Raw genomic sequence first — 26,436 nt, forward strand, 5'->3', positions numbered from 1 at the left:
GAACCCTCCTTAATCATAAATAGTAGATAAAACATAACTTTTATTTCTAACGTTAAAATAATTGGTGGCACCCACTAATCATAAATGGAGGAACAAACATACAATAAAGATATACATCTAGTGTCTACGGACCCCAAGATGTAAATGATAAACCCTACAAAAGATATGATCAAAACGATTGGCTATGCACCAGTACTTTGGATCATAGTCGCCAGAGAAAGAGACCGCCTGTCACTCCTGATAGGACTATGCTTACTCATGCATTTATTAGGACGGCGGTTTGTAAGGAGCCTATTACAGTGGATTTACCATAAAGATTAGACCGCTCTTGGCAAAATAGATTGATAGCATGAGGGTGCTGTCAAAGAGGCTTTACTGTCTGACTGTGAATGACAGGAGCCTCATGAATCTAAAGAGCATGGTCTATTATATATAGATTCTTAGTAGGGATGTACATCTGGACCTGAGTTATCCACACTAGAATGACCTAACCCCAGGATCACTCTGGTACTGAAGTTCTCTTATGTCTATATCTTGCACACATTGATGTTGCTGTAGTGCAATACTCTTTTCTATATATGTGCGTCTTGCCAGCTCTAGAGTGTATAAGAGCCAAGGCTTGTATCAAAAAATGGCAGTGGTTGACGCGTTTCCTCAGCTTATACCCTGTGGTTTAGCTGATTCATCAGGAAAAAAATGACTAACTATTGTGGGGTCCTGCACTGCGGCGCCGACTCCAGCCGCCCATGCACTCTTTTAATGATGGCCGTTAAGTGGCTTTACTCTACAGTGCCGTCTTTTGACAGTGCTGCATTAGAAGCCTGGCGCAGGGCTCCCGTGCCAGGGAGAGCAGGTACTCAGCTGTCAGATGACAGCCTGGCATGTGCCCAAACAGTGGGGACCAAAGAAACCTTTGAGCCCCACTGTTTAACACTTGAAACACTGTTGTCAATGCAACCACGGCATGTAAAAGGCTGACAGAGGCAGGGGCTGCATTATATTTGAAAACATGCCCTTTAGTGCCACTTTCAAGCATACAAACCAAATAAGGGCAGACTTCAAATAAGCAGAAGAGAATAACATGCACAATATTAAAGAACTACTTTGCAAATAAATAAATATTTAACAGATAGACTTCTATGGGTTATCTTTTTCTATAGTAATAAATATTCACGCTTGCAGACAGTTGGCCGGCAGGATTTGAGAGCTGGCACTCAAAGTAATCCTAAATCTTCCTACAAAGTCAGGGCAGAGAGGTGTTTAGCACATATACCTCGGAACATCTATCTAATCACCTCTTTCCTACATGCTTCACAGGTCTGACCTAAACACTGGATGTGAAAGTAAGGAGCAAAAGCCATGCCCAACAATTAGGATGCTTTGTCCTGGACAAGTTTAAGCTTTTCATAGTTTATCATAAAATAGCTTTCTGAAGCTCAAAGCCCCTGGGGGACATTTATCAAAGCTCCTAAGCTACTAGTGTGGGAGAAAAAGGAGACAGAACTGTATTTATCAAAGAAAGGAAGACTTTTAAAAGTCATGGGTCACCAACATAAAAGGCTTTACTGATAGTAGAGTAGAAGGACAATGGCTATCGGAGAAGAGGAGTTGGCACTTAGCCCCTATAAAATGAAGTATTGCAATACCGTCTATCAATTAAAGGGGTTATCCAGACCGGATTCATTTATTTATTTATAACTAAAACCTTCGAATACAAAAAAAACTGAGTAATACTCGTCTTAGGCCAGGCTCACACAGGCGGATTTGGATTGCTGATTCTGAGATCACCGTCCACATGGGCGATCTGCAGTTAAATACAGGCACTGAAAGGTATGCATCTTTACTTTCTCGTTCACACTCGCAGATCTAAATTGCGAATTCAGTGAGCGGAAGAAAAATCGAAGCATGCTTTGTTTTAGCGTGGATTCTACGAGGACGGCCCCCATTGAAGTCAATGGATGCAAATGTTTTGTTGCCCATTAACATTGCATATGAGCGCGCGGAAATGCTCGCAACTTCAAAAGGAAAATAGATAGAAAAGCTGTGCAGTGATGATATAGTGGATAGCAAGTCGTCCATTAAAAGCAAAAGGCAATGAGCATGCAATGCAAATAGCAGAGACTGCAGCACACCTGTACGATTTATGTTGCATCGGCAATCACCGTGGCACATGTTTATATATATATATATATATATATATATATATATATATATATATATATACACATATATATATATATACACATATATATGCATACCACTCTACAGTTGTCAGTATTACTATAGATGGGATAGGCGCCACAACTGTTTAACGTGCTGAATGTTCGCTTAACGCTTTACACTATTTGCGTAGCCCATTGTCTTATATGTAAATTGCATAGACACGCTACTTAGATATCGTAGGCGCTGCAACACGCAAATTAAAGCTTGCTACATCTATAGATATACCCCACAATGCTTAAAGGCCTGTTCATACCACGCATGCTCTTGAAAAGGTTCTATTTTTTTGTGGGTTTTTTTATCTCATCGAGACTGGAAAAGTTAAAAACTTGACAGGATCCTTCTTCTGTTGCATCCTGTACAATAGGTTCTGAGTAGAGATGAGCGAACGTGTCCGTAACGGACACATCCGCACCCGGACACCGGCTTTAGCGAACACTGGAGTGTTCGCGCGTAAGTGTCCGGGTGCCGCCGGGGGGCGGGGAGATGCGCGGCGGCGCGGGCGGCAGTAGCGGGGAACAGGGGGGAGCCCTCTCTCTCTCCCTCTCCCCCCCGCTCCCCGCCGCACCCCCCCGCGCTGCCACGGCGGCCCCCGAACTTTTTCGCCCGAACACCGAGGTGTTCGCAAAGTTCGGTGTTCGGGCGAAAAAGGGGCGGGGCCGAACGTGTTCGCTCATCTCTAGTTCTGAGGTCAACAAAGCAAGACATTGTAAAAAAAAAAAAAAAAAGCCTATTTGATAATGATTTGTCATTGCACAGACTATTGCACATGTGGAAATCACTGGGCCCCATAGAAAAGTTAAGGATTGCCACACTCCCCACCCCAAAAAATATGTACACAAGTATGAGAACATACTGAAGGTTTGCTAAGGGTGTGTTGAGAAGTTCTTGGCTTTTCGACCTTCATTTGTTTTCTCAAAAATGAAAGCTATACAATTTAAGAGCTTTGTGAGCAAATTTTGGTATAATTTTGGTATAATCTTATGTTATACAGGTTTGAAGACAACAGTCTGCAGCAGATTTAACTCAGAGAGGAGAGCAGCGATGAAGGTCCTGTTTCTGAACGTGATGTCAGCCAAATACATTCACTGTGACGGTGCAAAAATTAAATGACAAGGGCTCTGGGTACTTCACAATGCAATATTGGGTTGCAAATTCAAAACCGGCCACTTCAAGGCTGGGTTCACATGGGGCGGATTTGCCTGAGCCCAGGATCAGCCAACCATGTGGGCAAGACTTGTCAAAAATCTCTTCCACATGGGGTGGCAAATCCATCACAGCAAAGCCGGCAGAAGCCGGCGCTGCGGCACAGATTCCCGGGACGTCTTTTTTTTTCTGTTGCGGCCACGCTCTCCTCTATAAGAGAGCCAGCCGCAACAGAAAAGCATGCGACAAAGCCGCTCCAAAACCCACGGCTAAGTGCAGCGAGTTTTGAAGCTGCACTTTCCCGGTGGAAATGTCGTGGTTTTTTGCTGCGGCAAAACTGAGAAATTTCTGCAGAGAAAACGAGCTGTGGAAACCCAGCCCAACAGTGATTGTTGCAGGAGACGTCTAGTGGTGTCCGTTCCAGAAACCATGGGCACCATTCTTGACACAATTCTGGAACACAGGCATTAAACATTTCCAGAGAAAGAGTTGGATCCATGTAACTCACGATCATCTGGACACGAGGGAGGTGTCTGCCAAATGGGTTTTGAAATGATTTTAAGTAGATCAAAAGCATGTCCAAGTGCAAACCTCCCAGGGAATTCTGCAGGGTTTTCATCAGGACGATGATGCTTTCCTGTCTCGAATGATTACGTATGAGACATTGATATTTATATATGATCAGAGTCAAAAAAGCAGTCAAAAGAATGGTGACACAGCGGTTCCCTGTCTCGAAAGAAGTTCAGAATGCAGAAGTCTTCCAATGTTATGTCCATCTTCTGGGCTAAAGATGACATACTGCTTGTAGACCAACTTCCAATTACGCAACACTTCTGGATAAGTTGAAAGCGGTACTAAAGTCAAAAGGCCTGGCAACTTGATATTCAACCTTCCTAGTAAACTAGGCTTTGCCCACCTGAGGTTAAGATATGCCTTACAATCTTTTGATATCCATAAACCACTGTTCCCTAAGGCGTCTTTCATTTTTTTCTCACATCCCGCGGGTACCCCTGGCGGGATATCCACATTCGACGAAGACTCATTCTTTCAGACAGCACAATCTAAGTCTGCCCACATGACACTATGGGAACTCGACCTTAAACAACAATTCAGCATGGAGGAGTGGAACTGGCCCTAGGCTGGACTAAAAAAATCTCACACGGCATTGCCCATTGGGAATCTTTACAGAAGATATTCTTACGGTGGTATCATACTCCAGCAAGGTTATCAAGAATGAATAAGGAGATTCCAGAGACTTGTTGGAGAGAGTGCGGAGCGAAGGGCACTTACTTTCACATGTGGTGGACGTGCCCGGTTATACGTACCTTTTGAACTCGGTGTTTGACTTTATTTACTCTGTGACTCGCCAGTTTGTGTCGCTGGATCCGGCACTGGCCCTCTGTTTCCTGAATACCAGTAAATTGTCCCCCTTCTATTCGGCTCTTACCTCGCACATCATTCTTGCATCACAACTAACAATCACCAGACATTGGAAATCAAAAGAAGCCCCCTCTATTCTGGAGGTGAGAGATTCAGTAAATCGGACATCCCACCTAGAGGAAGCCTACTCATGTAGATTTACCACCAAGCCCCCACAGTTGTCATTCTGAGCAACATGGTTGGACTACACGGTGGCCAATCCTCTGTGATTGGGGCTCGTGAGGACTGGGGATGTGCGCGAGGTGAGACGCAGACGGAGGAAATGGCCTGGCCCGGATCCGGACTTGTCTTTCTCCGCTAGAATCTTTTGCCAGAACTGCCCACATGATGTCCCTCCCCTCGGCTACAGTTCTTGTCATAATCTTATTGTCTTTTTTTTTCTCCCTTACCGCGAAGTCTGATCTGCTAGTAATTTGTCTACTGTCAATAGTATACTCGACATCGGAAATGTACCTCAATTTATTTACTTATTTATCTGTTTATTTGTTGTTCGCCTGTTTATTTTTCGATTATTCTTTTACTTTTGTATGTACGCAAAATTGCTAATAAAAATTCAATTATTAAAAAAAAAAAAAGCCTAGCAACTTGATCCAACATGTCCTGTTCTTACATGACAGTGCCTCGTCCCACGCAACAGACATCACCCAGAACAAACTAACTAATCTGGGCTTTGAGGCGCTGCATCATCCTCCCTATTTGCCTGATCTGGCACCCTCAAACTATCAACAGTTTTCTAATTTGAGAAAATACCTCAAGGGAACCAAATTTGCCTATATTTGACACATCTGCACAGCTGAAGCCTGGTGTGCCCCTCAACCAAAATAATTATTTCTGCATGGATTGAAGAAGTTGCAACACCACAGTCAGAAGTGCATCGACATCCAAGAGGACTATGTAGAATAACTATGAAATTGCATTGCTCTGTGTCAGTTTTTTGTGGTCAAAACCAAGGACTTATCAGCACTAGAGATGAGCAAGCGTACTCGTCCGAGCTTGATGCTCGTTCGAATATTAGGGTGTTCGAGTTGCTCGTTACTCGAGACGAGCACCACGCGATGTTCGAGTTACTTTCACTTTCATCTCTGAGACATTTGCGCGCTTTTCTTGTCAATAGAAAGACAGGGAAGGTATTACAACTTCCTCCTGTAAAGTTCCAGCCCTATACCACCCCCCTGCAGTGAGTGGCTGGGGAGATCAGATGACACCGGAGGATTAAAATCTGCCCCGCCCGCGGCTCGCCACAGATGCATGGTGACAGAGATCAGGGAAAGTGCCGTCCTGCTGTAGCTGCTATAGGGACAGTGTTAGGTGTTATTTTAGTCTTCAAGAACCCCAACGGTCCTTCTTAGGGCCACATCTGACCGTGTGCAGTACTGTTGAGGCTGCTTTCAGCAGTGTTGCACAATTTTTTTTTTTGTATATCGGGCGTGCAGACCATTGCGTCCTCAGTCTGCAGTCATTGTACAGAGTATAGGGGCAGTACTGGTGAGGCAGGGAAAGAGATATTCAGGCTATATAGGCAGTGGGCTTTTTCAAAAAAATTAGGGGAAAAATACTATCTTTGGGCTGCCTGTGACCGTCTTCAGTGTACTGCGTGTCTGCTGGGGGTAGTAGTCCTAATTAATACGCAGCTAAGCGTTACAGCAGGCTTGCGCAAAATTGTTTCCTGGCTCTGCTGTGGGAGAGGGAAACAGTAAACATAATATACGCTGCATACAGTATCTGTCTGGTGTTTCAGCTCACCATTTTAAAAAATTGAAGCAAAATACTTAAGGCCTACCACTGCCCTTTGGCCACTTGACTGCTTCTGCGCTGTGAATTCCACTAGAGGGAGTACGTAGCCGATCGCACGACCGTCCTCCGTGACGCCCCTGCTCCCTACAACTACTGGGTGTCGAAGCTGGACACGTGGCCTGAACTCGCGCTGTATGCCCTAGAGGTGCTTGCTTGTCCTGAGGCTAGCGTCTTGTCAGAGAGGGTGTTTAGTGTGGCTGGGGGAATCATCACGGATAAGCGTACCCACCTGTCAACCGACAGTGCCGACAGGCTTACACTCATAAAGATGAACAAAGCCTTGATTTCCCCAGACTTCTCTTCTCCACCAGCGGACAGCAGCGATACCTAAACAATACGTAGGCTGCACCCGCGGATGGAAGCATTGTTCTCTATCACCATAAAAAACGTGGACCTTTTAGCTTGATCAATCTGTGTATAATATTCCTCCTCCTCCTCCTGCTCCTCCTCCTGAAACCTCACGTAATCACGCCGAACGGGCAATTTTTCTTAGGCCCACAAGGCTCACTCATATAATTTTTGTAAACAATTTTTATACGTTTCAATGCTCATTAAAGCGTTGAAACTTGCACCTGAACCAATTTTTATTTTAACTGGGCTGCCTCCAGGCCTAGTTACAAATTAAGCCACATTAACCAAAGCGATTAATGGGTTTCACCTGCCCTCTTGGTTGGGCATGGGCAATTTTTCTGAGGTACATTAGTACTGTTGGTACACCAATTTTTTTGGGCCCTCGCCTACAGTGTAATCCTAGTAATTTTTATGGGCTTCGCCTGCACTCATGCTACAGCAAGGTGTGTGGGGTTGGCCTACACTTTTGCTACATAAATGTAACTGGGGCCTTGTCTATTCTGCAACTACTGAAATGTGAAAGAGACTGTTATCTCCCTAAACTGCTGCAACGGGAATGTTACTGTGGCCTGTCTTGACTGCTACTACTACTGAAATGGAACTAATACTGTGCTCCCCCTATACTGCTGCTTCGGAATTGTTACTGGGGCCTGTCTGGACTGCTACTTCTACTGAAATAGAACTAATACTGTGCTCCCCCTATACTGCTGCTAGTGATATGTTACTGGGGCCTGTCCCTAATGGTACCGCTGAAATGTTACTAATTCTGGGCTCTGCCTATACCGCTGCTAATGCTATGTCACTGGGGTGTGGAAACGGAGGCTTCCCAAAGACATGATGGTGGCGAGGCCATTTCCCACCAACGCGGTTACTGTTAAGGTGCATATAACCACGGACACGTGTAGAGGACACATAGTGCCTCAAAAACATCCCCCTCCTCCTCCAACAATGAAAACATTCTTGCCAAATACCTTTGCATTGGTCCGTCTGGTGGCAGTCCAAGAATTTCACCTTTACCGACACAACAAGAGAGCCCCCCTACCATCCCCCCGCCACGGCCCACTTAATCCTGGCCACACTCCGAAAACTAACTAAATAAAACTGCGCTACTAGGTCCGCAGTCACCACCACATTCCCACCAAAGCGGTTACTGTTAAGGTACATATTACCACTCTGACTGGGGCATGCACTGTTGGCCGAAGCACACCTGTATTGTATGTGACGTTAGCTCTGCTGAGCAGGGCACTGCAATGGGATATATTTATGTACCGCCGGTGGCTTCCTGGGACCCACCCATGCTGTCGGTCCACACGGACTTCACAATAGGGAGTTGTACCTGCATGTGTCTACTTATAAAGAACCCCAGTCTGACTGGGGCATGCAGTGTGGGCCGAAGCCCACCTGCATTAAACCTCACGTTACCTCAGCTGTGCTGGGCACTGCAATGGGATTTATTTATGTACCGCCGGTGGGTTCCAGGGAGCCACCCATGCTGTGGGTGCACACGGAATTCCCATTGCGGAGTTGTTCCTGCCTGTGACTATTTATAAAAAACCCCGGTCTGACTGGAGCATGCAGACCCCTTGACAGAATGAATAGTGTGTGGCACATGGGTTCCCCATTGCTATGCCCACGTGTGCAGCTCCTGATGGAGGTGGCACAGGATTGGATTTCTCATTGCTTCTGTACAGCATTGTGGGCTATTGCCCCGCACCTTTAAAGAGGGTCGCTGCCTGGCCCTGCCAACCCTCTGCAGTGTGTGCCTCCGGTTCCTCCTCATGGCAGACACACTTATAAATAGACATGAGGGTGGTGTGGCTATGAGGCCAGCGTGTGGCATGAGGTCAGCTGAAGGCTGCGCAGGGACACTTTGGTGTGCGCTGTGGACACTGGGTCGTGCGGGGGGGGGGGGGGGGGTGGGCAGCATGTTAACCCAGGAGAAGTGGCAGCGGAGTGTCATGCAGGCAGTGATTGTGCTTTGTTGGAGGTAGTGTGGTGCTTAGCTAAGGTATGCCTTGCTAATGAGGGTTTTTCAGAAGTAAAAATTGTTGGGAGGGGGGGGGCACTCTTGCCGCTATTGTGGCTTAATAGTGGGACCTGGGAACCTGAAATGCAGCCCAACATGTAGCCCTTCGCCTGTCCTATCCGTTCCTGTGTCGTTTCCAGCACTTTCTTGGGTTTTGCAGATTTTTACAAATGAAAACCTTAGCGAGCATCGGCGATATACAAAAATGCTTGGGTCGCCCATGGACTTCAATGGGGTTCGTTACTCGAAACGAACCCTCGAGCATCGCGAAAAGTTTGTCTCGAGTAACGAGCACCCGAGCATTTTGGTGCTCGCTCATCTCTAATCAGCAGTCCTTCATATAAGCACAAATAAAATTTTGTGGCTGGCAATAAAGAAACCTATGACCTTAATGCTACCGCCACAGGAAGCATGAAAATGTATAGTGAATCCGCTGAAAATCTGCAGAGGCAGAAATTGTACCAAAGGTTGTAGGTCTTGCAGTGAATTTCATTGCAAATATGCTGTGGATTTGCTGCAGACTTTTCACCCTTCTTACTACGAAGTGTAAAATGTGCTATGTAAATTTAGATGCCGTGGATTTAAAAACAACATGACATGGATTTCATGTGGATGTTTCTGCAGCTTGTGGAAGAGAGATCTGCGGGCTGTAGATTTCTGTACATTAATTCTCCATGAAAAATCCACAGTGGTCCCACCTCCTGGCATATTCAGAAAAGTCGGAAATGCTCCAGAAAATCTGCAGCATTTACAATACAATCACTGTGAATGGGATTCTGAGAAGAGCTCCCTATCTATTAGGCTTTCATCACATATGCAGATAGGTGATAAAAGTAAAGCATGGGTTAACCCCTTTAAGTTTGGTCTTGATCCTAGGAAGCAAAGCTGATGGAATCTGTAGAGAGAAGTAGAAAGGGCACTTAGTGGGTGGCAACAGGGATACGCATTGCCCACAGTATGGTGCAATTATCAGGTGATAGGGGCTCCAACAAGTAGTCTCAGATGTAGATTTCATGACAGAGCAGTTATCAAAATATATAGATTGGCTCTTATATCTTTGCTAGAGTTTTCCATCTTACTTGAAAGATAAAAATGATTTTTTGACTTTCCTAGAAGAAGTTAAATGGTAACCCGGATATTGGCCAGCATGTATCGATATTGCAAGCCTATACATGCGGATACCACATTCTATGGGAACAAAGGCAAATATGTGCCATTTTCTGAACAGTGCAGAGACATGTAAAAATGAAAAAATAAATACATTTATGATTTTTTTGAGTCATTAGATTTTGTTTTGACATTATTTCTTTCAAAATTAGAGATAAATGGTTTTCTGTATCGATGTAGATTTGGTTCTAGCTTATTTTGAAATGAAATTCATATTTTGTGTAGAAAATCGATGATTCATATCAAGTTCTTCTTGAGATTTGTGAAGGATATATTATTTGGTATGGGCTGGGACTGAGACAGATTGAGAAGTTTGTCTTGTACTTGAATGAGTGAGCAGGATGAAAAGGAAACTTGCTCTGAAGTTCAGTGAGGTCAAGGTGGAGTTTTTAGACAGCCTAATTTGTATAGACTGTATAATGGTGCATTCACACGGCCGATAAAATCACATGGGTTTTGTGCGTTGTGAGACGTATGAAACTTGCACAAAAATAGAAACAAATCTTTCAATGGGTCTCTTGAGATGGGCGAGACGTAAAAAAAAATAAAAAAGTCGCAGCATGGTCTATTTTCATGCAAGTCTTGCACAAGACTAGAACAAGCAGAGTGTGGTCTCCGGCACGGCACGTGGGACTGTCTGTGGCTTATTCGATGCAACTCGCGCTTGCTCGTGTGAATGTACACTGGGAGGTCATGATACGTATACCTTGTGTAAGGGCGCATGGACATGGGCGTATGCATATTTCTATCCGCGAATGCGTAGCATATTCACAGGCCACAATACGCTGTTGCCCTGCATTCTTCTGCGTACCAGCAGTCTTTTTACTCATGTGCACATGCTGCATATTAGCATGTGTAAGAACACCCTAAATTACTTTGATTTTGTGCACAAATATGCAGCGAATACGCAGGTTTCCTGTGTATTTTGTGCACATTCATTAATGGGCTTCTACTGTGTCTAATACACACTTGGATAAAGCATGGCACTGATTTTTTTCATGCAATCACATATCGCAAAAAAAAAAAAAATCAGCTGAAGTGAACGAACCATTGAAATCAGTGGGCTCTATGCACTGTGTATTACCGTGTGCTGCTCCAATACGCTCATGTGAATAAGCCCTAAGGCTCGAAAACCCATCTAGCGATGTAAAATGTCTGTTGTGTATTATTGCACCTGTTTGCCTCCCCAGCTTATTGTCACATTAAGCAAATAAAGCAATAAACTGCTGTTTAAAATCCTTTTCAGTGAGTGCCGTAGTTTTCATTTCTCTGGCTGGCAATAACAGGGACTCTGAAGTTTGGCTTTTCCAGAAGCTTGTCCTCTGATGTGGCTTGTGGTGGCTGGAGTAGGTGAGCACCGCAGGTAAGTAGGACAGATGTCTAGCGCATTCATTCCAAGGATAGCAATGGTTGCAGGACTCCTGATGAAGCATACTCTCTAACAGTGCAGGGTGGCTGGCTGTGAGATAGAGCTATGGCTTCTCTGATGCTGCACGGAGTCATCGGTGGTCCTGAGTTCGCTATTAGTAGCTCTTACTTTCATTGCACGTCGGCTATACATACATCCCCTGAATAACCATTTTATGTGCTTGAGAAAGGAGGTTTATATTCCTCCGTTACGCATTGCACCCCTACAATCGGTAACCCCCATTTGTTTTATACTTTGTAATGTTTAAATATCCTCATTAATACAGGAATCCTCTATAAATTTCCACTGTGGATTTGGACCTCTGAAAGTCACCACCGAGGCATTTTGCAGAACACGATAATGGGGTGTTCTAATCGGAGACCCCTCCAGTAAAAGAAGTTTTATACTCTATTTTATATGGCTATAACTAGAGATGAGCGAGCATACTCGATAAGGCAAACTACTCAATCGAGTAGTGCCTTATTTGAGTACCTGCCCGCTCGTCTCTAAAGATTCGGGTGCTGGCAGGGGGCGGGAAGCGGCGGTGGAGAGTGAGGAGGAACGGAGGGTAGAGCTCTCTCTCCTTCTCTTCCCCCCCTGCTCACCGCCGCAACTCACCTGTCACCCGCACCGGCAGCCGAATCTTTAGAGACGAGCGGGCAGGTACTCGACTAAGGCACTACTCGCTCGAGTAGTTTGCCTTATCAAGTATGCTCGCTCATCTCTAGCTATAACCCATTTTAACCTTCACACTTCTAGCATAACGAGGAGGCTTGGGAAGAGTTGTTGGCATGGGTCAATAGTGAACACAGACCTCAATGAGGTTTAAGACAATGTCATATTACTAATGCGGCTCTTTGGCTTTGAGCAATACCGCATGGAGGGAGGGGGCTTAGTAAGGCAGTAAGCATCCAGTTGTGAGCTTTACTTGAAACCTGTAAAACCTACATTTATACTTCACTATTCAGACTTTAAAAAAAAAAATTTTTAAGCATTTTTTTTCTAACGTGTAAGGGTATTTTTAAAATGTATTTAAAAAAAGAGCCAAAACAATACTGAGACAAAAAGTAATGAAATAGTACCAACTCTTAAATGAAATAAATGAAACACATTGAACAAAAAAAAGTATAAAGCAGTGATTAAATCTTTCATATCGAGAACCAAAATACGTTACAACTTTTTGTACGGCACCAAATTATTTCCACTTGAAAAGTTAGTTCTACATAGCTAGTCAAAACGGAATCAGTCTAAACCAGACGAGATAAGAATCTACAACTTCACCAATGTATGTCCTTAGAAAAAGCTGTTTAAAGCACTAGAAAGATAAGAATGTGGATGAAGAAAAATGTTCTTGCTACTTGATACTGCGGCAGAAAAGTCTTTTGAAAACATATAAAATTAAAAAGGAGTACACGAGAGAGATAGAAATCATGTGAAATTCAGGAATACTGAGGTCACTACATCTCACATTGTTATCAGATTTAAGGCTGCCCATATACGCACACAGAAATCAGAACGTTTGTTGAATCAAGGCCACATCTTTACAACTTTGACCTACTTAAGAAAATCTGTATCTGACTTGCTCTGCCAATCACTATTTTATCATCAATTATAGTGTGCATATATCGAAAAGATGAGGAATAGGAGGATTTATTTGGTTAAGAAAAAAAAGTGGAAACCAATTCTTAGCACAGGAATTGCTGCTATCCTAACAAAATATTCGAATGCGTGAAAAGTAAACTTCGATCAACTTTCCAGATTATGAATTTGCAGCCTAAGGGCTCAGTCACACGGGGGCTGCACGATAAGACGGCCGCACCGGGTGCAGACGTCTCTCTGCACGACCGGCTCCATTGCGGGTCGCATGCACAGGAAGAAATCACAGAATGCTCCATTTTCCTGTGGGTCTTGTAAGGAGAATTTATGTGTTTATCAAAGAGAAGACGATCCCAGATCTCGTGCAGAAGTCTGGGCCCAGGAGAAATACAAATCACACCAGCCTGTGCGGTATCAGATGATTTCTAATTTATTCTAAGGTGTTCGAAGCTTATGTACCATAAATGACATCACAGCAAAAGTATATACCTCCAAGATTAATAAGAATACATGATAGGCTAAAACAAAAATGATTAACATAAGTTACACCTCTTAAGGTGTAACTATAACATACAATAAAACCATTATGAATTCAGGGAAAAGGAATGCAAGAGATATCTAGACGTCTATCCTATTTCCTGTGGGCCCCATCTATAAACATGCATACATGGGTGGTCTAGCAGACTTATCTCGTCTGTCTCATCAGAAAACATGCACTGCTATAGAAGGGTTTCCTTTAACCCCTTCACCACTTTATACTTGTACCATGCTATATATTTCTAGTCTACAATGCAATAAAAGAACAATTAGCTGATACATTGATCTACAATTTTCTTAACAGGTCTCCCTTACGGATGGCTCCTGCAGCTTCCATTGTAGCATATGGAGGCCATCCGTATCCGCGGCGCAGCCGCAGCTGTTTTTGTCGTGTGCCGCGAATACGTGGGAGAGCAGGGGATTTAAAAAGAAAATGGTGTGCATGGCGCATGTACGTAGCATGCTGCCGGCGTGCCGAGCACATCTCCCAGCCGGAAAAAAGAAGATCCGGCCTGCACTGAGGAAAACCCCGCAGAATGCAGAGAGCTAAGTATAATGTATTTTCCCTCTCCATGGCAGCGGGCACACACAGATTCCACTGCGGGATTCAGCAGTGAAATCTGTGTGTGCAAGTCGACATGAGGCCTTAGACAGCAAACACCCACCCCGTATAGTGTGGGTACTCCATACAAATCCTACACATCTCTAATATACATGCATGTTGGAAGTCACTAAGGCGTTAACGGTATGAAGATACTGCGACAATCATTGCTTTATCTGTTTTTTGTGCTGAATTCTCTAAGACAAATTACAGTGCTTCCCCTAAAATAAGACACTGCCTTATATTAATTTTTGGCCACCAAAAGAGGCGCTAGGGCTTATTTTCAGGAAATGTGTTATTTGACTTACCTAGCAGGCTTGGTCCAGGTCCCTCCCGCTGCTCCAGGTTCATGCAGTCCTGGGCCACCCACACATGATCACTTTCTAGCTACAGGATTCATAAATCTTGAAGCGATGGCTGTGATTGGTTGTCTGAGTGCTGCATTGACTGGCTGAGCCGTAGCGCTTGAAAAACCAATCACAGCCATCAGGTTGTGGAAGCGGCTCAGCCAATTCATAAATCCCGCCTGCACAACATGATGGCTGTGATTTGTTCTCCGCTTCTCAGCCAATCAATGCAGGCCTCGATAAACCATTCACAGCCATCGCTTTGTGTAGGTGGGATTTATGAATCCCATAACCAGGAAGTGATCTTGTGAGGGCAGAATAAGACTGCAGGAACCATGCCAGGATTCTGGAGTGCGGCAGGAGGGACCTGGACTGAGCCTGCTAGGTAATGTATTCCTATTTTTTTTTTATCTAACGAGGGCTTATAATAATAAATAATCAACTTTATTTGTATAGCGCCAACATATTCCACAGCGCTTACATAGACAGAGGGAATACAGAAAGACAAAAAAAATACAAAAATTACAGAACCATGGTTACATGTAGTAATCAGTTGATGGAAATAACAGGGGTGAGGGTCCTGCTCCAATGAGCTTACATACTACAGATAATGGGGTGATACAGAAGGTAAAAGGCTGAAGATGTGCACTGTATGGCGAGGTGGAGAGCGAGGGATTCTATACACATAGACAATGGTCAGACATTTGGCTGTGTGGCGGCAGAATCGGTATGACTGCAGGAGTGGTTTATGATGGCTAGCAGGGATTGCAGTCAGTAGGTCAGGGAGCATGTTATCAGGCGCAGTACAGAGGGGTTTGTTTAGGGAATGCGGTATGCCTCCCTGAAGAGGTGCGTTTTTAGAGCACGCCTGAAGTTCTGCGAGTCCTGGATTGCTCGGGTAGCCTTTGGTAGTCCGTTCCAGAGGACAGATGCTGCTTTGGAGAAGTCTCGGAGGCATGAATGAGAGGTTAGAATTAAAGGGGTGCTCAGTCTGGTATCGTTAGCAGAGTGAAGAGCCCGGGCTCGGTGATGGATTGAGATGAGGGAGGCAATATAGGAGGGCGCTGCGCTGTGGAGAGCTTTGTGGATGAAGGTAGCGAGTTTAAATTGAATTCTGTATTTAACGGACAGCCACTGCAGTGACTGGCACAGGGCAGAGGCGTCCGAGTAGCGGCTGCACAGGAAGATGAGCCTGGCTGCGGCATTCAGGATGGATTGGAGAGGGGAGGGTCTGGTGCAGGGGAGGCCGATCAGCAACGAGTTGCAATAATCGAGCCGAGAGTAGATGAGGGCAGCAGTCAGCGTTTTTAGCGTGTCAAGCTTCCCTGAAAACTCTGAAAAATCAGGCTAGGGCTTACTTTTTGGGTAGGTCCTATTTTTTAGGAAACAGGGTATGTAAATTTAATTAAACAGATTATCAGCTGACTGCATTATAAGCCTACTACTAGTTGAAAGAGAAAACAAAAGGGCAAAGCTTCAGCAAATAGTTCATAACCTTGTGAGTCCATGTCAAGGAAATAATGAGCTATTGTTCGAAATCTAAAAAGTTACATAATTATCAATACAACATCAATCTGTTTTCAAAAAAGAGCACCATCATCTATTGACCAATTCATAATTTGTTTTCCTATATTTTTTTACAAACAGTGTAAGAAATGCTTACATTACATCTAACGTATTACATAATTAAACATTCTCCGACTGATTTCAAGAGAAGAAAAGAGCACTGTGGAAAAGCATACAACTTACAAAAATGTTCGACAGGAGCTCCAACAAGAGATTAACATCAAGTTACATCATTTTTTCCCCTTCCTTTTCTGAAAGCAATTCATCTTAAATCATCAGGTTGGGAGTTGCGGCTTAATTTGCCTGGAATAGCACTATAGAAGGAATTCCCAACCTGCTTACCACAGAGAACTCTGAGAAAATGGGGCAGATTGATGAAACTGCCTGAGGCCCAATGTCCACAGGCGGATTTGATTTGCAGAATCTGCGCGGAAGATCCGCAATTCAAAGTGCCCATAGAGAAGCATTGGCATCCGCAACTGAATTTAAGAATGTGGATTTGATTTGCAGACCGTTTGGTGTGGAAGACAAATCGCGGCATGCTCCATTTCAGTGCGGATTCCGTGCGGACGGGCTCAATAAATGTCAATGGATGAGGACGATCCGCAGCGCATCCGCAAATACAATTGCAAATGCATTGCGGATTTGAAGGTTAAAATCAATTAGGGAGGTGGGGAAAAGTCTGGAAGGTGGGGTTGTGAATTTTTTCCACATTGGACCTGCGTACATCCACACGGGGAAAAAAATATATATGTTGCATCCGCCGGCAAGCATTTAAAAATAAATTGCTCAGTGGCACGCAGGTCTTCCACTGCGGAAAACCATGCATGCTGTGGACATGAGCGGAAACCAATTGTGGTTTCCGCTCGCGGAGGAAAAATCGTGGCATGCTCCACTTTTGAGTAGATTCTGTGTAGATAGCTTCCATTGAAGTCAATGGAAGCTGTCTGAGGCGGGCGCCCGCCTCGGATTCAGCAATGCAAATCCGCCCGTGTGCAGGCGGCCGAACACTGAGGAGCTGGGAGGAAAGTCTACAGCAAGCAGCTAGGTCTTCAGCATAGGCAGCTACACTTTAAGGCTAAGGAGGGAGTGAAAGCGTTGTGTTGGATTATTGGATAGTGAAGAGATGAGCGATTTGTTGGTGATGTTGAAGGGCAAAGTTTTAAGTTCCGAGCATGACTTTATAGTGGAGGAAGTCTGCAGACGTTAGATTATCTTCACAGGCTTTCAGCACACCTAGAGCAGCACTGGAGAAAAGGTGTTTGAGGTATGTGCCAGGGTTGCCAAGGGAAGGGCCCAAGAGCGGTAGATGGAAGAGCATAAGGGTGTGGACCTCACACGAGGGGAATGAGAGATATTACAAATGAGATAACCTAGAATGTGCATTGTCAGAGTGAAGAACTCCTACATCTCCAACACACCTGTTCTGAGGTCTGGGGGTATGGTAAATGTGTAGTCCGTCAAAAGATAGAGCAGCAAGGGACACTGTATCAGACTATTGATTACATAGAAACAGAAAGTGGACCAGGGTTAAGAGATATTTCCCCGATCGGGGGATTTGCAGGGTCAACAGCCGTGATCAGCATTAACACTGATCGCAGCTGTTGCTGACGAGTGTAAAAAAAACAGCCGGCACCCGCACTGTATGTAGCAGGATCAGCTCTCAAACCCCCTCCATGCAAACATACTTGTCTCCTGCCCAACTGCCATATTTATCAGCCAGGACACGTAAGTCTAAATGACGCTTAAAAAGAAACTGGTGCCAGTGTTTCTGGTGGCGCATTGCGCCACTTACTAATATGAAATAATGAAATGGATTGGAGTTGGTCAAAATATTACAGCGTGCTTCACGTGATTTATGAACTCCAGCTGCTCGCTGAGGAGACATGTTGGCTTGTTTCTTTTGCATATAAGCTCCATGTGATTTACAAACTTCAGCTGGTGGCTGAGGTGAAATCGTGGCTTGTCACTGGGTCAGGTAAACTGCATTAGCTGCACAGTGGCGTTGAGCTCTCTGTGGTGACATGTTTGCACAACAGTGATGGTTTGTTGTAACACTGGACAACAGTTGACGATTAGATGAAGGCTGGACTGGTGTTGGCGGCATTAGCACTTGAGATGACATGATATTACGTTCAGGAGATGTGGAGATAGTGGTGAGGGACAGTGCTTCAATGATGTTGGTCAATATGCACTGCCAGCTATGTTTGTAGACATTTGTGAGGTGTCATTTATTGGAGTCTCCACACAGGTGTGCAGCTGTCTGACAACAAACTACAAACTGCCAAACTGAGTACTGCTGTATCCATAGAAACTGAGGCTGCGGAGATTTGTGGGTGATGTAGTCTATCTGTAATCCTTTATTCAGTGCACAGGGATGAAGGACCTGTGATGAAGTTACAGTCATGTGATCAAGGGCGGAGTTCAGAACCCCAATGACTGCTCACATGATGATAAAGTGATCACATGTAACTGACTCAGTCACTCATCACCAAGACAGGTGGTCGTTAGTAATTTGATGACCTGTACCAACTCCCTCTATCTCCCATGCCACCCTAAGAAACCATCTATATTTATAGAAGCTATGTGGTTGGATATGAAGGCAGTTGAGCAATTAGCATTTAAAAAGTATTAATACTGAGCAGGACAAGCTTTCAGGCCTCCGTATGTTATAAAATCTAATGAGGATCAAAGGGCTGGACAAGGGTTTAGAGATAGCATCAGGTTAAAAAGGAAGGGACAGGGAGACATGTATGTATATATCACCAAATTAAACTTAACAGTAATTAGAATGAAGATTCAGCACAGACAGGATTAATTGAGTTGCAATGGAAAGATGGGACTTTTTTGGCCATCATGTGAAACACTGTGTGTGCATGCAAAGACAACACTTCCCATCACCCTAAGAACACTATTCTTAAGGAGAAGCAGTTTCAGTCCAAAAGAGAATTGAGACTGGGATGGAGGTTCACCTTCCAGTAGGCTAATGACCCTATACATACTGCTAAAGTTGAACTGGAGACGTCTAATGGAAAGCAGAAATATCTAGGAATAGTCTAATCCAAGCCAAAATCTCAATCTAACTGAGAATCTGTGGCATGATTTACAGACTGCTGAACACCAACAGAACCCATCAACTGTAACCTGAAGGAGTTGGAGCAGTTTAGCCTTAAAGAATAGCAGAAATCCCTGCATCTAAATGTGATAAGCTAATAGAGATACCCCAAGAGATTTGCATCTGCAACTGCAATAAAAAAAAAGAAAATCACAGAAAGTGGCCATATGCTTACTGATATACTGATACAAGAGGACAGGCATATACACCACTTAGCCCCCAATATGCAGACAGCCAGACTGCTAAATGGAGGAGCAAGTAACACATGTGAAGGATACTAATGAGCAGCCACTCACAAATCCTCCTTATATTGAGGGGGTTGGCTACTTAGTGCTTATTTCTACACAATATTCCTAACACAGGGTGTCAGGCCACATGGTTTGTGTAGTGCACAGTGTAGGATTACAAACTATTAATGACGTCATGTTTGAAATACAACAGGTTGCCCTGCACCCCAAAGGTGAACCACACCGGCACTGGCACCCCGAGCTCCCCCAGCATTCAAAGACACACTGCACGTTCCTGATAAATGCTGATATACAAGATGTATCAGTTGATACGTTGGGCAAAATATGTGAGTTCACAACCCATCGTCAAGGGTCCTCGCTTATTTTATATTTCCCTTTCTGTGATTTTTTTTCCACTTATGTTAGTGTAGGGACTCACAATAAGTAAGGACCCTTTCTGTGATGGCTTTACAAGGAATTGATTGTCAGGGAGCAAACACTTGTCTACATTAAATAAAGTTGTTTGTGTCACAGTAAAATATTTTGCACCTTTAAAGTGGTCAGCATGTTATTTACAGCAGATAGTACAAATCCCTCCAAAATCCACTTAATTCCAGATTGCAATGTAAGAAATTAGGACCACCACAATGGTGGAGGGGGTGGGGGGTGTAAATACTGTCGCAAAGCACTGAAACATTTTAAAATCTAAAAAGCTTCTAGACTTTTTCCTATTGCAGGCTGTTGACTCTATTTCACACAATATGTGCCAAAAAAGATGCCCACATTCACCGATGCTCTGGACTTCTCGCCAGCCACTATAAGTCAAGGACTATACTTCCCTTAAGTCAAAAGCTGGTCATAGCCATCAGGTAAATGTTAGCTTTGTGATCACTTGAATGCCCAACTGTATTACAGGCTTGGTACGCACTTCCCAACAAATCAGTTGTTTGTAACCTGTTCTGGAAGAGAAATCTGTAGTAGTGGGAAGATGTATAAAAACGACAAAGGTGGGTAATAGAAAGAGATCCAAGTTACAAATGCTCCTGACATTTCGTTTGTTAACATAGAATAGTGTGCGGCACGGATGCGGTCCTTGCTGTAGTTCTTCTTTAAGAGGAATGCACAGTGTAAGGAGAAAAAAGGGAAGCAATATAGAGCAAGCAGTTGTTACTGAACTGTAACAGCCCATCTTATAATAGTCTGATTAGACAACTGAAACACAACTCATGAGATGACTTCCATAATCATTTATGTCCACCACCACTTTGTCTTCAGTTGGAGCATGTAACCTTAAAAGATACAGAAGCCAAAGACATGGATATGTATGCCAATCTGTAACAGTGCTGGCAGGGAAGCTATCTTGCTATAGCCAATTACCTGGGGGATCTGAAATTCAGTACAGGAATTTCTATGCAGTCACTGTGAGACATCATTCCACAAACACATTAGCCATTATGCAGATGTGTCAGTCCTTAGAGACGGTCACCTACAAGCGAAGCTTATGCGCTAAAAGAAGGTGAAGTGCTGAGTGCGGGGATGTAAGCATTATACTTACTTTCCCCGTCGTTCCCCCTAGTCAGCATTGAAAGCTGCCGTTCGGTGCGCTGAGCAGCGCTGCCAAGTAGTCCGCCTGTTCTAATTTTATATGTGGTCATTATATATAGAAGGTTAGCCTACATAAGTCTAAATTGTGGGATGTCATTAGAGCCCATCAGCATTGCACTTTAGATGCAGAGCAAACATTTATATATATTCTCCCACTAATCAGGTGCAAATTAATTGGAAAGAGGCAGTGTCGCAACTTGCGGATCATCTGAGAGATGTTGCAAGAAATAAAGCATATTTTTATGAAGTGGAAAATCTGATCGAAGAGCAATATAAGAGGCTTCTCTGACACTGAATAAGTTAAGGGATACAGTAGCAACACTTCATAATGAAGTTGCCTGGGGTGGATGGTCTTCCAAATAATTTTTAAAGCACTATCAAGCTTTGCTTCCACCCCTCTTGTTGGCCAGTGTTTAAGGAGTCACTGCATGAAGGCACACTTCCACCATCAATGAGAGATGCTACGACTGTCTTGATTCCTAAACTAGGAAGGGATTTGTCTCTTCCCAATTCCCATCATCCAATATCTCTGTTGACCACTGATGTTAATATCTTGGCGAAGGTACTTGCATTAGATTGAAAGAGTCATTACTAAAAGTAATCAACTGTTACTACTATCTGAATCTTTAGGCGGATCACCACGTTTGTGGGAACAGGGCTATTTCTTCAATCGTTGCTGTGGCTTTGGACAGTGTCAAGTGAAACTATTTGGGGGCTGTTCTTCATAGGATGGGTTTCAGTGAGAAATTTGTGACATGGATTAAAGTGCTCTACTAAATGCCAGGGGCAAGAGGGAGGGTAAATGGTCATATTTCTGGACGGATGGTGTTGGAGAGGGGTACAAAACAGGGTTGTCCCATGTCCCCTCTTTTTTAAATCGAGCCCCTGGCTGGTTTAATAAGGCAAACACCCAATATAGTTTGACAGCACTATGGAGAAATTGAGGAACATATCTCCCTTTATACAGATGATCTGTTGTATATGGGGCGGTATGAGTAGCTCAATGAGTCCTATTATGTCCATTTTTGGATATATTTGGTAAGATGCTAGGTCTCACTATTAATTGGCGGGAAATCTACAATTCCTCCTTTAGATCTCTTGCCAGTGAACTGTTCATTGGAACATACACAACTACAAAAAGTGATATATTCCTGAGGCTTAGAAGATACCACAAGATATTTCTGCCCATCTGCTTCCATTGGTACGAATGTTTGAGGATAAGGCCAAGATCTGGAATAGTCTCACAATATCGATAACTGTCAGGGGAAATATTACCAAAATGGTTTGCGATTGTGATTCCATCACAATATTTTCTAAGATTCCATCTGATATATAGAAGTTTATTATGGACTAAGAAATCTGTTAATTAATTTGGAGACTCTTCACAAGGATATATTGTCTGGAGGGCTGGCAATTCCAAATGCTTGGATATATTTCTGGTATCTTAGTTGCAACAACTGAAGGGGTGGAGAGAAACTTAATAAATGGAGTGTGTTCAATGACAGTTTGGTTTAAAAAAAATGACAGGTTGTAGCCCACCCCCCTCTAACCCCCCAATAACAGTATGTAAGAGGGATGAAAGAAGGAAAAAAGGGACTAGATCCGACAATTAGTTTAATAATTAACTTATGGAATACATTTAAGCAGATTTAGCAATTATTTACTATAGAAACCCTAAATTGCCAAATTATTTTTAAGTTGCGGGGATTTTCCCCATGAGAGAACAGAGAGGCAATCTTTCTGGAACAGAAACATTCTGGGGGTCTGTTTATAGTTTTGAACAAGTTCAAGAACTTTGCGATTTTCCCCATAGTTACTTTTTTCCAATGCCTTCGGGGATTCCAAAGGGATGTGATCAATACTGTCAGCACTAGCTGGACCATGTAGGGACTCAAAAGGGAAATTGTAACATCCACTTGCCCATTTATCCATTGAATTCCATGAAGAACAACAAGGAAATGCCATAATGCAGAGCTTACAGAAAATATTCTCCAGAATCTTCAGATTATGTGGACTGTAAGACAGACATGTCTGGATAAACCATTTATTTTGTCTAGCATATTTTAATTCAACACCGACAGTGAGAGTGTTATCTTTATACTATAAATACCTTTATATTTACTACATTGGCAATGTGACGATGCCGATTCTGCTCTAAAAATTGTATTTTATCATTGTTCTTATTTACAACAGAAGTGTAATCTTCACTGCCTGAATGCGAAGAACAGCGCTGCAGCAGCAGCAGCAAGAACCTGGTGACCTATTCCAGGTGGGTGAGCATCGCCTCCATCAGGAGCTAAAGCGTAACATAACCTTGTAAGGTTAAAGATAAAGAGTAATGAATACTCCAGGGGATCATCCAGTTTGTAGAAAGCTAGTTACAATGAGATTCTGACAACGGCATGCGAGATCCACCCGATACCATAGATGGACAGCAAAAGTCAATTAATCATGTACTTTTATACATTAATCGAAATGCTCGTGTGATAAAAATCACAATCTCCGCTCCTTAACTATTGTCTAACTATAAGCTCTGTCAGGTCAAAACACAGATACGATCCAATGAAGAAACGGCAAAGAGATGCCAGGAACATATAAGAAAAGCTGCACTGCTGGGGAAGGTTAAAATGCTAGAAGTGGAAGTGGGATCAGAAAACAGGAGGCAAAATCCCCTATAGCGCAAATACCAGCGTGCAGCTCACACATACTCATGCCTTAACATGGTCTTTTATTGACTAACATTTTCCCTTTAATTAAGTCTCATTATTATTTGTGAAACAGTGCCATCTTTTGGCTCTGACCCTGGACCACAACAAAACTGCAGCTTCATTGCTTCTGAAGTTGTTGTGTCAAGAACAAACAAGGCGGCGGGTACCAGATCAGTGCAATCCACAGCGTACATGTCACCAAAAGACAACTAAAACGCACTGAGAGAATCAAGACAAGCAATGCATTGAAGACCAAAATATTTTTAGTAACATTTCCGTTTATCATATACGTCATTATAGGCGAAAAATAAAAAAATAGTAACCACCATCAGCATTTGTAATATTCACATTACTTCACGGATTAGTCACTAAGCCGAAGAGGTCCACTTACACTAGAGAGACGATGTCCCCTCGCTGAACTTCATAACTCTGAACGCTCCATCGGCTTAAGAGTACTACATCTGATACATATCTCTCGTCTGGATTCAAAGAGGGCTGCAAACGGGAAAAAAAGACAGATGTAAAAAATATTTCCCTCAAGTATTTTCTCTCTCTTCTAATCTATTTTAGACATGTAAGATGGAAGAACAAGTATACTGTATGTTGCTGAGAAGGAGCATCACTAAGTGTAAAAAGTACATTGCTTTCAATACAGAGTATACAGCAGGGACTGTAAACCTTCAGGATAAAAGCAGTCATTTCAGTCAAAGCAAGAGGCGAGGAAAACAAATGGATACATATTTTAGCTAACTTTCAATTCAGACCTCTATAAAAATGTGCTAAATGGGAGATATGCATCCTATAGAACTTAGGATTCATTTTTACTCAGTGTGTAATAGAAGAACTGGACTGTGGAACTACAACATTTAGATGACTACCTAAAGCCGGCTAGATGTTTGTGGGACACCTAAAGCCGGCTAGATGTTTGTGAGAGACCTAAAGCCGGCTAGATGTTTGTGGGAGACCTAAAGCCGGCTAGATGTTTGTGGGACCCCTAAAGCCGGCTAGATGTTTGTGGGACCCCTAAAGCCGGCTAGATGTTTGTGGGACCCCTAAAGCCGGCTAGATGTTTGTGGGACCCCTAAAGCCGGCTAGATGTTTGTGGGACCCCTAAAGCCGGCTAGATGTTTGTGGGACCCCTAAAGCCGGCTAGATGTTTGTGGGACCCCTAAAGCCGGCTAGATGTTTGTGGGACCCTTAAAGCCGGCTAGATGTTTGTGGGACCCTTAAAGCCGGCTAGATGTTTGTGGGACCCTTAAAGCCGGCTAGATGTTTGTGGGACCCTTAAACCGGCTAGATGTTTTTTGGGACACCTAAAGCCGGCTAGATGTTTGTGGGACCCTTAAACCGGCTGGATGTTTGTGGGACCCTTAAACCGGCTAGATGTTTGTGGGACCCTAAAGCCGGCTAGATGTTTGTGGGACCCTAAAGCCGGCTAGATGTTTGTGGGACACCTAAAGCCGGCTAGATGCTTGTGGGACACCTAAAGCCGGCTAGATGCTTGTGGGACACCTAAAGCCAGCTAGATGCTTGTGGGACACCTAAAGCCAGCTAGATGCTAGTGGGACACCTAAAGCCAGCTAGATGCTTGTGGGACACCTAAAGCCAGCTAGATGCTTGTGGGACACCTAAAGCCAGCTAGATGCTTGTGGGACACCTAAAGCCAGCTAGATGCTTGTGGGACACCTAAAGCCAGCTAGATGCTTGTGGGACACCTAAAGCCAGCTAGATGTTTGTGGGACACCTAAATCTAGCTAGATGTTTGTGGGACACCTAAAGCCAGCTAGATATTTACGGGAATGAAGGAAACAAATATGAAACTTGCATCCCCGAACTCAGCAGGTCGGGTAATTTCAGCCCATTAGCCTAGTTTATAGGGCTAAAAGTATGTGACAGATTATCCAAATAAGAGTAACACACACAGTGCGGATTTAACATCTACAACATGTCCATTATTGCTGCAGATTCTTCATAGAAAAGTCATGGTTTACATCCAGTGAATTAATGAGCCTGTAGATCCAGCGGACAGATCTAAATGTTAGCTGCACTTTTCTGAAAAATTTGCATCAGATTTGCCTAATGCAAAATTCGTGCTAGGTCTTACAGTGTGATTTGTAATGTACATGCATTAATTCACATCGTTCAACTCTAGTAGCAGGGTCTGTACAATTTTTTTAAATGTTGTATACTTCAAGGGAACCAGTTATCGTATATGAGCACCATCAACTTGTTATGGGGCTGATAGGGCAGGTTCCCAAAAGCAAGGTATTTTTTATACTTACCTGCCTGGTAACACCTACCCCAAAAGTCCACAAGCGGACCATGCAGAGTGTGAACAGTGTCATCGGACTGAAAGCTGAAGGCGGTGTGCGCACGCTCCCATAGAGCTAGATGGAAGCAAACGCACATAGCCTTCAGCTTTCAATCCACTCTGAATGCATACGACAATGACATGGTCAGAGTCACTGCGTCCATCTCGAATAGCTCATGAGCATCAACCAAATCAACAAAATTGACATTTATTGTAAATATTACACTTCAGTATAACGGTTGATGCCATTTTACTTCTTATGCTAAAATAA

At 43.6% G+C, this 26,436-nt stretch overlaps 1 protein-coding gene across 3 annotated transcripts in view; it reads right to left on the minus strand.

Moving 5' to 3' along the window:
* The window catches only part of LOC136611848 (C-C chemokine receptor type 8-like), a 162,032-nt gene that overhangs the window by 103,503 nt on the left and 32,093 nt on the right, over window positions 1-26,436 (minus strand). For 2 of the 3 annotated variants that reach the window (XM_066591771.1, XM_066591772.1), the window contains exon 3: window positions 24,246-24,349. In XM_066591771.1, coding sequence (XP_066447868.1) covers window positions 24,246-24,349 — 104 coding nt within the window. Of the gene's footprint in view, window positions 1-24,245; window positions 24,350-26,436 lie in introns of those variants that run through there. The other variant, XM_066591770.1, reaches the window with a different exon arrangement.

Source organism: Eleutherodactylus coqui, chromosome 2, assembly GCF_035609145.1.
Source record: "Eleutherodactylus coqui strain aEleCoq1 chromosome 2, aEleCoq1.hap1, whole genome shotgun sequence".
Classification (NCBI taxonomy): domain Eukaryota; kingdom Metazoa; phylum Chordata; class Amphibia; order Anura; family Eleutherodactylidae; genus Eleutherodactylus; species Eleutherodactylus coqui.